The following is a 14,007-nucleotide window of genomic DNA, read 5'->3' as shown; positions in this document are numbered from 1 at the left end:
GTGCATTACTAATCACAGGCAAAAGGAAAGGGAGGAATGAGTTGGTTTTGTTTTTGTTTTTGTTTTTGCCTAGTAAGAAAAAAGAGAACCGACTTGACACTATTTTAACACAAAGTCACAAAGTAATGCTATATGCTAAATGATCACGAAAATCTTTAGAGAGAAATGGCGAAAAGAAAAAAGAAGGAAATCTACACGTGAGAAATTAAAATTATTTCCTTCAACCCCACCCCCACCCCCGCCTCCTCTCCTCACCCCTCCCTGTACAGAACAGAAACAAGAGGAAGATTTTGTTTTCAGCCTTTCAAAGGACCAAAATACCAACACCCCAAGCCCCTGGAAAGTTTTAAGTCTCTGCATTTCGGGTTTGTTTGAAACGCCTAGTTAGATTAAACCCAGTCACTGCTCATCTTTAAAACTCACAACACAACGTGTGGCTTTAAGAGTCCCAAGTTTCCTTGCCCAGGACTAGAGGCTGTTTTCTCTTTATCCAGAGCTCCGTTCCCTTTCTATTTTCCTCCCAACTGTCCCTTTAATTAGCAAGCAAAGTGAAGTGCACCGGTCTAACTTCCTTCTACACTTTGAACATTGAATCAATCCACTTGACTCAAAAGAGGATGCCAGACGATTAACAAAATGAGAATAAATAAAACCACAAATCATTCTCTCTTACACAAGGTGGGGGGAGCTATCGAGATACCAAACTGGTTTATACCCATATGTCAATTAATAATCGGTCCTAATCCTTTCTCTGATTGGTGGGTGTTTTCTCTAGTGAAAATATGTTAGATCTCATTGCTACCTTGTAAAAATCATACATAGCACAACACAAAGTCTGGGTTAGTATCTTTTCCAACCCAGATTTCATATAGAGAAGTAACTGCAAGCTTGATAAGGTGTTCCCAATCTACAACGATTATATTTCGCTTAGCCGTAAGAACTACTGCCAAGTTCTCTGTTTCACACTTAAAAAGTACTGGTTGTAAGACAACATCTGGAAGAAATTCACAAGGAAACACACATCTCTGAACGCGATTAAGACAAAGCAACTTTATAAAATGTTCTGAAACCCAGAAATACACGAGTCCTTTTAAATGCAGCACCCAAAAAAAATTGAAATTGCAGCTCTTGTCTTAAAACACTATTTCATCATGAGATGCTAAAAAGGATGTGGTAAACAGCACTGCTTCTTTGGTTAACAATTGCTATCCTCATCACAATAACTATTTCAAGAAGAGTGATAAGCCCCAATTATGAGGCTAACACTCATTGTTTTGTTTGTTTGTTTGTTGTTTTTCAAAGCAACAGCCTAGGAAACTTTAAATTACTGTTCTAGTTATATTATTGTGTTTTGGTAAGAAGTCAAGAAGTTTATAGTGTGATAGGCATTCCGCAGGGAGCAGCTTATTAAAATGGAATAGAAGTAAATATTCAATATCTACTTTTCTTATACGGAAGCCAAATGGAGAACGGATTGAAGAACACTGATGGATATATGCTGCTCTCAATGTGACTATCACTCGGTTGCTTTACGGTTCGGTCCTAAGTTTTCGGAAAGTATAGTTAACACATACATCAAAACCCTAGGTGTTAATATATCATAACTTTTGAAATTACCAAGAAGTACAGATGCACATCAAAACACATTCTTGATTCTTCATTGAGGATTTTGTTTCAAAATACCAGAATACATCTATGCTTAGGACAAGCGTTTGGAATTAGGACTACAGAAAGCTTGGGAAGTTCTGATATGTAGCCAGTCACTTCACCGCTTACTTGAAAAAGAGGTGATTTTTTTTTTTTTTTTATGAAATTGCCATCAATGTTAACTTAATTTTTTTTTTCTGTTTAAACAAATAAAGCAAAATGGGTTGCAAACATTTGCAGAATCAAGGATTGCTGGAGAACGCGGGATCCGCAAAGAACGACACTGTCCTGACATCGGAAATTTTCTTCACATTTAGTGGGCTCCCCCCCCACCTTTGGCTTCTAAATAAATAGTAGCTTACTTTTAATACCTACCTGCAGGGGAAAAAAAGAAAAAAAACTGACCCACTGCTACAAAAAAAAAAAAAAAAAAAAAAAAAAAAAAAAAAAAAAAACTCTCGACATTCACGGGGCCCAAAAATGAGCTGCCACAGTTAACTCCGAAGGTTGGAATAAAGACCGAGAAGCAAACCCTGGTGTCCATGCTTCCTCGGAAACCCGGAGAGTCCCTCCCTCGTCCAGATCAGGGCAGGCTGGGTCCACCCTTGCAATCCCGGCCGCCAGCTGCCAGTACCCGCCTGTCCCGGAACACTGGGCGGCAGGAGGGCGGAGGGCCATAGAGCTGGTAAAGCCTTGTAGCTGTGAAGCGGGGTCGGAAGAGAGCCGAGAGGCAGAAGCCCAAGGTGACACCCGGGCACCCGGTCCTTCTCAGACGCCAGAAAAGTTTTGCCACAGTGATCTGGGACAGCGCCTTAGACCAAGATCCCCACCCTTCACCCGTGTCATTCTCCTGGGACCCTACCCTCCTCCTCCACCATTGCCTGCTGTCGCCCTCGCCGGGGCAGAGCGGGCGGGCTAGGGCTGCGGCTACGTACGGTTGTTGGGGTCGCTGGTGTGCTGGTTGAGCGGGATGATTTCCATGCGCTGCTGCCCGTACAGGTAATAGTCCAGCTCCTCGGCGCTGCAGCGGAAACGCGGGACGCCACGGCTGTCCCCCGCGCCGCCGCCGCCGCCACCGCACTTGGAGGGCCCAGGGCCCGAGGAGGAGCCCAGGCACAGGTCCTTTGGGGGCAGCGGCTCCGCGGCCACCGCAGCAGCAGCTAGGGGCGCGAACACCGGCATCTGCGCCACCGGCAAGGCCGAGAGACCCGCCAGCGCGGCGGCGGCAGCGGCGGCGGCGGCGGCGGCGCAGGAGGAGGCAGAAGAGGCGGAGGTGGAGGAGGGAGCCGGGGTGGACGAGACCGACGAGAGCGAGGCGGGCCGCGGCCGCAGGCCGTCCGGAGGAGGCTCGGCGCGCTCGGGAGGCGGCGGAGGCGGAGGCGGTGGCGGCTGCAGGGGTTGGGGCGCGCCGAGGGGAAGCGCGGTCCCGCTGCCTTTGAGCGGGCCGCCGCCGCCTCCGTGCGGGAAGAGTTGCTGCCAGTGCTGCAGGTAGGCTGGGTCCACTTTGAGGAAGGCCGAGCCACCGGGGTCCCCCGGTTTCAGCATGTCCGACGCCTCGAGCTGGGGGTGGGGGAGCAGAGGAGAGCGTGGAGGAGCGCAGCGTGAGCGAGAGAGACCCTGGCCTGGACTAGAGGGGTGTGCGGGAGGACCGCGGGGACCTGGGTGGAGCACTGGAGTCCCACACGGCTCCGGCAGCACCGCCCGCGGCCGCGGCCCCAGCTTCCCAACTCCGCCCGGGCGCAAAGTTTACTCGCAAGCCGCGGTGCGGCGCAGAGGTGGCCGCGTGCACCGGGCGCTGCCTCGCAGCCTGCGAACCCGGCTCCTACCCTTGACTAAACTGGGACCCCCCGCCCCCCACTCCAAGACCTGGCGCTATCCGGCACAACTCCAAGGCAGGACGTCGCCCCCGCCCTCAGCCAGCGCCCTGGAGCCAACCCCAGGCGAAGTGGCGCAGCGGCGGAGCCGCGCTAGCTCCAGGCGCCGGGAGGCGGGACAGTCTCGCCCCCCGCCCCCTGCCCCAGACCTCCAACCTCTCGGTGCAAGGGGCCCACGACTCGTCACCCTAATCCCAGCCCCGCCGTACCTGGGTACCAAAAGCAGCGGCCAGCGCTAGCGTGCCTGCGTTCTGGAGGCCGTTTCGGTGCAGGAGCGGAGAGTGGGAGCCCCGGGCGAGCTACATGACCCCAAGGCGGAGGAGGTGGAGGGTCTTAGAGACCCCGCAGCCGAGAGCCCTCCCGGGATGCCAGCAAAGGACGCCGAGGCCCGCCGAGGCCCGCGGAGGGCGCAAGAGCAGCTCCGCTGAGAGCGCGGGAGCGCTGGAGGACTCGGGACCCGGCGGCCGCTGGCAGCTGCGCTCCGGCGCTCCGGCGCTTCGGTTCTGCTCTGGCAGTCCCCCGGCTGGACACGTGGGTTTTACGACAGCACCAAATACATGTGTGTGCGTTCGTGTGTGCGTGTGTGTGTGTGTGTGTGTGTACGCGCGCGCGTGTATGGAGGGCGAGACAGAAGGAAAGAAGGGAGTGGGGGAGAGGGAGGGAGGAGAGAGAGAGGAGGGGAAGGGAAGAAGAGAGCAGAGAAGAAGAGGAGAGAAGAGGATCGGAGAGGAGAGGAGGGAGAGGAAAGGAGAGGAGGGAGAGGAGAAGGCGAGAGCAGGCCAAGGGAATGGAGGGGAGCGGAGCGGGAAGAAGGAAGTTCAAACTGGCCTGGACCCGCAGACACCCGGGTGCGTCTCCGCCTCTCCGGCACAGGCACAGACACCCGCTCTGCCACACACACACACACACACACACACACACACACACACACACACACACTTTTTAAATTTTATTTTTTGACGTGACGTCTCCAGCTTGTTTGTTGTCCTTTTTCTGTCTGCAATGTATCTTTTCTAGGTGCGGGCTCGGTGTCGTGATGCCGAAAGCGCTGGAAACGCACAAACCAGACAGGCACCCCTGGGTCAGCTGGTGTCTCTTGTGGAAGCAGCGTACACCGGGGTGGCAGGGGATTGGGGAGGGGGGGTAGACCCAGTCCCCTGAACGAGTTTGCTTTTCAGCCCGGTTCAGATTTTCCTGGAATGCTGTTGGGTGCCAGAGTTGACTCGCCCGCCAAGCAATCTCTAACATAAATCCTCCGGAGAGAAAAGTTGGGGGTGAGGCGGGGCACGCTGTGCGCTGGCGTGAAGCCCTCTGTCTGCAGCCTGAGCAGAGCAGGAGGGTTTGGGAGCGAGGGTCTCTAAAGGGCAATCCGGCCCTGGCAGGACTCCAAGCCTGGCCAGGGTAGAGAGGGAACCGCAGCGGAGCCTGCATCTAGTGCCCAAGAACCTCCATTCCAGGCTTGGCTTCCAGGATTTTCCACCTCTCCTTGACGGCACCTCGAGCCTTACCCGTGTCTGTGGAGTTACACCTATGCTCCAGCTGCTTCTGAAAGCTGCGGATGCCTGCCCTGGGAGGTCAAATACCGGCTTCTTTAATTCAAATCTAGCGTTAGGGGTACCGGATGCAAGCGCAGCCCATCCCACCATGCCATCTCCCAGAGCTCTGAGCCTCAGCAGCTCCACCACGCATGATCTGGCGTCCACCCCGGTAGGCACTTGCCACAAACTCTTAGCTTTCTGGCATTCACAGTGGCAGAGGGCAGTGACTGTGTGAAACTGGCCAACTCCGGGGCTTTCTCCTGGCCAGGGTTCTGGCCACACCCTGGGGGGGGGTGGGTGGCATTTATCTCTCCGCAAACAACCCAATTTATTTAACAGTCGCCATCCCGAACAAGTAATCTCCATTCTTTCCTAATTTCTGCTCCTTTCGTTTTCTCTTCCCACCCCTCATTTTGTCTGAGCCTGGGAAACGCGCTGTTTAGACTTGTCCGGGTCCCAGGCAAAACGCCTCCCTCCTGGTTGGAGCCGAGTTGGACCGAAAATGTTTTGACTGGCGTCGTTATGACAAGGTCATCCGTCATCCCTGGATAGATTGATAGCACCTAAGTCTGAGGCAAGCACCTCGAGGGAAAACTCATTGCGTTGTAGACCCACCCCCGAGGCTAACCAGGCCGTCTTCGAAGACTTCAGACAGCTCTCCGGAGAAGAGGATGAAGTTCCAGACCCCTTTATATTAATCTGTGTCCAGAATGGCTGGGGCTGATAGGACCCCGGGAGACGGAGCAAACTCTCTTTCTCACATTCCCCTAGTTCACTGCGGAGAGACCTGGACCTTTCTCAGGTTTCTGTGAGAAGCAGGGAGCTCCGGAATGGAAGTCTGGACACTGCCCGGACACTGACCAAAGCAGGCTATTTCCTAGAGCTGGGTGCCCCAGCAATGGAAATGCCAAAGAATCACAACCCTCTTCCTTTCCTAGAAAATACCAAGATTTTGAGATGGTAGTTGCAGCAACTGCTTGGGAGGCCTGGTGCCACTCACACCGTGGCTAGAGAGGGTGGGCGGGGCAGCCCCCTCACGTTCATCCCTGTAAAAGCTGCGGTTAAAGGTTGCATAGGACGTGAGATGCACGTACATGTAGTGTATCTAGCAACCCACGCTGGCAAGGCATTATTAACCCCCATATTGCATACAAATGGTCATCAGAAGGTTCTGAAACGTTAGGTAGGTTGCCTAAGGTCGGGCCACTAATGAATGATGGAGGCCCATTCCAACCCCGCTCAGTGGGCTGCCAAGTGTATGCTTCTAGCTACTCTAGTCCAATCTGCACTCAATACGTTGAGCCTGAACTGGGATGTGGTGGAGTATCATAGGAGAGGTCTGATTAGGCAGATGAGGTGGTAAAGGTCCTCTCTTTCATTATGCCTGATTTGTCACTTTAGATGACAACCCCACACTCACCTCTGCCAAGCATTCCAGAGGTACTGGGCACAAGCAGACAGTGAGGAGATAGGGCCTAGGTACCAGAGGACATAGGGAACTTCCTTGGAGGAGGAAGGCACAGTTACTGCTCCCACAGCTGGGAGCAAATGAGAAGGTCTCCAGGGGAGCGTCTACAGCCTGGACATCCCCAGTGTCCCTGAGGCAGGTCCAAGGCCCTGACTGTGGCCAAGGTCAGCTCCATCCTTGCACTTTGGGTACAGCACTGTGAGCCTCGGCCAGGCGCAGGGCGACACTAGGAAAGCCACTTTGTCACCCGGCTGACCCTCGCAGGCAGGCATGGTCGCGGTCAGCCTGGAACATCTTGGGATTTTTTTAGAAAGTGAGCCGACTGACCGCAGGGGTGTGTGTCCCCTCCTCAGAACTGTTGCCTTCTCTTAGTCCTTAGAAGATGGGAAACAAATCACTCCGACCACTTAGGAAGCGATCAAACCTGCATAAAAATCCATCGCTCCCAAATCGATGGGTGAATATTTGCTAGGAATTTGTTCCAGAGGAATGAATAAGGAGCGAGAGCATAGTAGATGCAAAAGGGGGACACGGTGGTGTTTTTCTTCATTGATTAATGACCTCTAAAATAAAACAAGTGGGAAGAGGAGTCGGGATCGATAAATTAACTGCCCCAATTTATCATTTCTCCAGGATTTTCCCCCAGAAAATTCTCCCTAGGAAGCCCCATTGTACCCTAAGCTGAGCAGGGGGAAAAATGGAGCCAGCAGCAGAGTAAGGAGCCGTAATGGGAGGGCAGGAAAGTAGGAAGGGGGTCTCTACAGGAGACCCCCCCCATCTGACTTCGTTTGACATACAATTAAAAAAGTTTGCCTTCCATATTAATTACTTTTTTCTTGGTGGGGGAGAGAAACAAATGACCGTCACCTTTGACAGGACTCCAATAAGAGATTCCACAGCTCTCCATTCTGCCCTGGGTGCTCCTGTTTCTAGGTTTAAGGTCAAGGGTGGCTGAGTTAATAATTCATTAATATAGACATTTATTCAGAAGGTTTTTCTGAGGTCTGCCCTCCCTGCCTCCTCTTGGAGATTTATTTTCCTGAGAAGTGCATCGTGGGGGTGGTGGTGCTGGTGAAAGGAGGGGTGTGAGGAAAGAGGGGGGGACTCTGGACATCCTGATTAGCCATCTGAGTGGGTAATTCCCTTCAGCTTGCCACCAAATTCCTGGTCAAAACTGTTAGAAAATGTGTCATCCCTTAGGAAAAGGATCCTGGCCTCTATTGGCCCTTTTCCCCACCTCTACAGATGTCCAGAAAACTCCTTCCTCTCATGATTTAGGGTCTGAGTGAGGGAGTCTCAGAGAGGACCCTGGAGTTAGAGCAAAGAGAAAGCTCTCCAAAGCTCCCTCTACCTTTCCCAGAGGAGGATTCCCAACTTTCCCTGGTCTGGGATCTGGAAATTTCCTTCCTAGGGGCACAGGCAACTGCAGGTGGATACTTTGTCTCTCAGAAATGGAACCCCCGGGGTGGGGGGTGGGGAATCACAAAGCAATGCCTGAAGCCCACGTCCTCGGGGTTTACAGCTAAGGAGCTAGAGGCTGGGAGGAAAGCCAGAGAGAGAGGTGTGCAATGGAAAGCAGGGATGGGAGGAAGGGGAGAAAAGAGCAAACTGGGTAGAGGATGAGACACACAGTGGCCAGGTCTGGGCTTCTCCCGGAAGGTATATTATTTGAATGAGAATAAAGAAAGGAGAAACCAGTTTTGTTGTCTAGATGGGGCACTCCACGACCCCATCCAGTAAAAAGTGTTTGGGGTAAGGATTCTACATCTTGAGCTCCTGACCCCACTGTCATCCCTCAAGGCACTGTGAGCTGCTGGATATCCTTCCAGAATATCATCCATTCACGCTTCCTGTCGGTTGGAGTTGCCTCTGCTCCTGGTGGCTTAAACTGACACAGTGATCTACTTCCAATCATCTGGGTCTAAATTTCTTCAAAGATGAAACAAAAGGATGAGACTAATGTGACTTTCCAGCCTAAGCTTTGTATGAAGTGGGCACTGCCTTGTAACCACCCCGTACTCTGTACCCACTCCCTAGAGGTCAGACGTCCAATGCGTGAGATGTTCTGGAATCAGGAGAGTCCACCATTTATTTGAGCCATTATGATCTTCTCACCGATTCTCACTTCTTTTACTCAGCGACAGAATCACGGTGGGAAATAGAAGGGAGTGGGGTGGGTGAGGTGGAAGGTATTTTCAGCTCCTCAGGCAGAATCTGCTCTTTCCTCGGATGACGCAGTGGGAGCCTTGGTGTTTCAAAGACAGACACACCATCCTCTTCAGAGACACAAACAGCTTAGATGTTCCCTCAGCTTTTTCCTATCACAATCTGTCCTATGAAGGTAAGATCCTTGCTTTACCAAGTCAAAGTTGGCCTCTGGAGCCAGGAGGTCAAAATAGCCTGTTTCTAAGTACACAACACCTATCGCTCACACAATGCTTCTTAGACACCCTGGGCCTGGATTTGGATTTGATCCACTGATCTTGAGGCAGAAGGCTCCACAGTATGTTGCCTATCCCTGGGGCCAGCCAGTCCATTCTCCCAGGGAAGCCTCTAAATGTATCCTTTCCATTCACAGGAAAATCATTTATTATAATTTACCATGCTTTCCTGAATTAAAAACTTAGCTATGACAGTTGAGTCCTCTAAAGATTTAATGAACTACCATTGGGGGGAAAAAAACCAGCAGCCCCTCTCCCTTTCTCTCTTTCAATCTTGAGATGACAAGGAATATGTAAATAATTAGACAGGATAAACTGCTCCTTCAGATATTCAGGTATTTATTGCACTGTCTTTAGCTCACTATCCTTTCCCTGGGAATTATGTCTTCAGTTTTTCCAAGAGTCCATAGAAACACACACCCAACCAAAGTGATCTATGATAACAATAAAATACTATCTCATGAGCACCTGTGGTGTAGGAGAAATGACAGATAGACACCTTTGGGGCAATCTTCTTTGAAGTTCTTCAAGCAAATGCTGCCTGGTTTTAAGAGAGTCCTCCATCGGTAACTAGGTTGTAACCTAAATCTATGAAACCTGTATACAAGTGGTTCTCAACCTGCGGGTCTCAACCCCCTGGGGAGTCAAATGACCCTTTCATAGGGGTCACGTATTATCAGATATTTACATTATGGCTCATAACAGTAGCAAAATTACAGTTATGAAGCAGCAGCAAAACTAATTGTATGGTTGGGGGTCCCCACAACATGAGGAACTGTAATAAAGGGTCTCAGTATTAGGAGGATTGAGAACCACTGTATACTTAAATGTACAGTGTATACTGAGAGTTCTAATCAGGATGAGGCAAGCATGTAGCAGTGTATCTGTTAGGGATTAGAAACAGATGCCACCTAGATTTGCATCCTCAGACTGTCAATTCCTGGTGCATGATGGGTTCCCCTGAATGCGTGGCAACAGTCATTAGTATCGGTGAAATTATTAAGGCCACTCCACGCAGTTAAAAGGGAGGTTTATTTTGTGGGGTAACTTACAAATGAAGTGATAGGTTGTAGGGTCTGGGAAAGGTATGGCGCAGTCCGGCGGTGTTCTCTGGAGAACTCTGCTAGGTCTACCTCCAGCGTCCAGGGTCCGGGAACCAAGAGAGGCCTCTCCTCTCCATCCTGGGTCTTCAGCATCCTCCTTCAGCCCTGCCTTGTGGGCGTGACCATTACTGAAGCCTCAATGGGGCTTGGAACTTCCAGGCCAAGGCTGGGATGGCTACCCACTACACATTAGGGGTCATCATGGCTTCCAGTTAGTCCCATAAGTGAGCAGGTCCTGAGGGTCTTTTCAGACACCCTGTACTCCTACAGCAGGGGTTCTCAACCTTCCTGATGCTGTGACCCTTTAAAACAGCTCCTCATGTTGTGATGACCCCAAGCATAACATTATTTTCGTTGCTACTTCATAGCTGTGATTTTACTACTGTTACGAATTGTAATGTAAATATTTGAAAGGCGGGATATCTGATATTTGACCCCCAAAGGGGTCACCACCCACAGGCTGAGAACCACTGCCTTAGAGGAGCTTGCATTTACCTGCAGATGCCCTGGGAAGCCAATCTGCCCCTCACCACACACTCTCCTCCATGGATTCAGATTCTCACTCACCTTTGGATACTAAGCACGTATTTAAGAACTATTGGCAATGGGTCTATCTTCTCTATGTATACGCCTCATGCAGGTTAGTTTTTGTCAACTTGGCACAAACTAGAGTCAACTTGGGAAGAGGGGACCTCAAGTGAGGAATTGCTTCTATCAGATTGGCCCACGGTCACTTTGGTGGAGCATTTTCTTGATTCATGATCCATGTGGGAGGGCTTAGTCTACTGTGGGCAGAGCTACTTCTGGGCAGGTGGTCCTGGGCGGTAGAAGCAAGCAATCTGAACAAGCCACGGGGAGCAAGGCAGTAAGCAGCATGCCTCCGAGACGTAGGCTTCAGTTTCTGCCTCCAGGTTCCTGCCCTGGCTTCCTTCAACCTCCTACTATAAAATCATTGAGGGGAAATAAACCCTTTCCTCCTCAAGTTGCTTTTGGCCATGCTGTTTCTCAGAGCAACAGAAAGCAAATTAGAACAAGCCTGTAGTGGAGAAGACAAAAAAAAAAAAAAAAGGGGGGGAAGAATATTCTCCTTTTCTGTGGGGACATGGGAAGTTCGTTTTCAAGCCTAAATGAAGATGTGAGGCAGGTCTTGGAAAAGTCAAGAGTGAAACACTGGTGCCTCTGTGGAAGTGTTTCAAGGCTCAGCTTTCCTTATGGAACCAGGCCCTGGAGGCAGCAAAAGAGTTCAGAAAAGAAAGCAAGCCATCCCTCTGGCCTAGGGCGATCAACAAAGCTTCAGAAATGACATGTGCCACACAGACTTTTCTGCCGACATGTGGGCAGAGTGGAGATGACAAAGGCATTCTAGAAGAGGTCACCTGCCTAAGCAAGGAGCCAGCGAGGCTCTACGCAAGGAACCTGCAAGGCGCCGAAATCCTCTTTCATTATCCATGAGAACAATTGGCTTGGTCGGCTACTTCTTCTAAGAGCCAGAACTGTATCTTCTCCGTGGCCCGGAAGCTACATGTTCATAGCAGCACTATTTGTAATAGCCAGAACCTGGAAACAACCTAGATGCCTGTCAACTGAAGAATGGATTAAGAAAATGTGGTTCATATACACAATGGAGTACTACTCAGCAGAGAAAAACAATGACAGCATGAAATTTGCAGGCAAATGGATGGAACTAGAAATGATCATCCTGAGTGAGGTAACCCAAACCCAGAAGGACAAACATGGTATGTACTCTCTCATAAGTGGATTCTAGACTTAAGAATTCTTAGGATAAGAATTTATACTGTATCAAGCTGATATTAGAAAAATTAATTAATTAATTAAAAAATGAAAATAAAATCATAAAAACCATTTCAGAAGTTTGGAAAGATGGTATTCTTTCTAAATTTATGTGTTTCCAAATCTTCTTCTTTTTTTTTTTTTTTTTTTTTTTTTTTGAGCTGAGCATCGAACCCAGGGCCTTGTGCTTGCTAGGCGAGTGCTCTACCACTGAGCTAAATCCCCAACCCCACGTGTTTCCAAATCGATGTGCACTGATCTAAACTATATTCAGGTATGAGTCTGAGAACCACCACACCACTGAGACTGTCAGAAAACAGTGGAGAGATGAAGGACAAACATTAACACAGCAGGAGCGGCACTATGGTATGCTATTGTGAGCTTGACAATGCCCTGCCGGGCTCTGAGTGGCACAAGCTACGATTCCCTTACCCTTTATGAAATAATTAGGTAAAGGATTATTTATTATTTAAATAAATAAGTAAATAAACAAGCAAGCAAGCTGAGGAGTTCAAAAGGCTAGTTATCTAGAGCCTTCTGAAGTAAAAACCATGTAAGGAAATGTTTGTGAATAAGCAAAACTATATCCCAGAGATCCAATTAGCCATAAGTCTTCTCCTTTTAAAAGAATAAAAAAAAAAAAGAGAAGAAATTACAGAAAAATTACTTAAGATTTCTTGAAATGCCAAGTTAAATAAACAAATCTAAAATTATGAAGCTAAGATCCATGCACAAAAAGAACATGTGGTGTTTGTCTTTATGGGTCTGGGTTACCTCACTCAGTCTAATATTTTCGGCTTCCATCCGTTTTCCTGTAAATTTCATAATCTCATTATCTTTACAGCTGAATAAAATTCTATTGTGTAAATGTACCACATTTTCATTATCCATCTTTCAGCTGATAAGCATCCATTCTATTTCCTAGCCATTGTGAACAGAGCAGCTGTGAAAATGGATGTGCCTGCACCTCTACAGAAGGAACACAGAGTCCTTTAGGTCCATGCCCAGCAGTGGTAAAATGGGTCATATGGTAGTTCTGTTTCTAGCTATTTGAGAATCCTCCACACCAAATGCACCAATTTACACTGTCACCAACACTGAAGAAGGGTCCCTCCTTCCCCACATCTTGCATGCCTCTTTTTGGTCTTGATTTCTTGAATACCACTCTAAGTAGAGTGAGATGGAATCTCAGAGTAGTTTTAATTTGCATTTCCCTGTTGGCTAATGATGTCAAACTTTTTTTTTTAAATGTTCGTTAGCCATTTCACTTCTTTAAAAACACTTTTATGCCTTTCTTGTTTACATACTTACATGTTTATTTATTTATTGTGTATGTGCTACAGCATGCATAGGAAGCCAACAGATAACTTTCAGGAGTCTATTCTCTCATGTTCCCACATGGGTTCCAGGGATAGAACCCAGACCTTCAGGCTTGATGCCAGGTGCCTCTACCTGCTGAGCCTTTTTGTACTTCTTTTGAAAATTCTCTGGTCAGATCCACAGCCCATTTCCTTGATATTGAATTGTAGAGGCCAGGAAACTAGGAAGGGATTATTGGATGGGATGTTCCCCTGGGGGGGGGGGGGTGTGGAATAGTAGAACATGGGTGCAGTGAAAACAGGAAGACTATAAGGGGTTGAGAGGTTCAAGTGGGGATGAGGAAATGAGAGGGTTTGCAGTAAGAGTTAGCAAATTGTAAGCCAAATTAAAAACATAAGTTAAAAAAAAGAGTTTGAGCCGGTGGTGGTGGCACTCATCTTTAATCCCAGCGCTCGGGCGGCAGAGGCAGGTGGATCTCTGTGAGTTCGAGGCCAGCCTGGTCTCCAGAGCTAGTCCAGGACAGGCTCCAAAGCTACAGAGAAACCCTGTCTCAGAACCCCCCCCCCCAAAAAAAAAGAGTTTGAGAGGAGATATCCTCCATGGCTTCTCCTAAAAGCCATGAAATATTAAAAACAACCTCAGTGCCAGGAGGGGAGTGACTCATGAGTTCTCAAAGCCCCCCCCCCCCAATGATGTCAACTCTTTCCATTCTCTTAGTTAGAGTTTCCATTCTCTAGATGATAAGACACTATGATTGAAGATACCATACACATCGGTTGTAATACATATTAAAAAAAAATTGAACTGGAATTGAGCTAGAAGTAT

At 49.0% G+C, this 14,007-nt stretch overlaps 1 protein-coding gene across 1 annotated transcript in view; it reads right to left on the bottom strand.

The window, feature by feature from the left end:
• The window catches only part of Prdm6 (PR/SET domain 6), a 103,992-nt gene extending 100,786 nt beyond the window's left edge, over nucleotides 1–3,206 (bottom strand). Inside the window, exon 1 of the mRNA XM_036205277.1 lies at nucleotides 2,583–3,206. Within this exon, the coding sequence (XP_036061170.1) occupies nucleotides 2,583–3,192 (610 nt within the window). The 5' untranslated portion in view covers nucleotides 3,193–3,206. The remainder of the gene's footprint in view (nucleotides 1–2,582) is intronic.
• Between the last annotated feature and the right edge of the window lie 10,801 nt (nucleotides 3,207–14,007).

Source organism: Onychomys torridus, chromosome 13 (genome assembly GCF_903995425.1).
Source record: "Onychomys torridus chromosome 13, mOncTor1.1, whole genome shotgun sequence".
In the NCBI taxonomy this organism is placed as follows: Eukaryota; Metazoa; Chordata; class Mammalia; order Rodentia; family Cricetidae; genus Onychomys; species Onychomys torridus.
The sequence above is the reverse complement of the archived record's forward strand: the minus strand, read 5'-3'. Positions and strand labels throughout refer to the sequence as shown.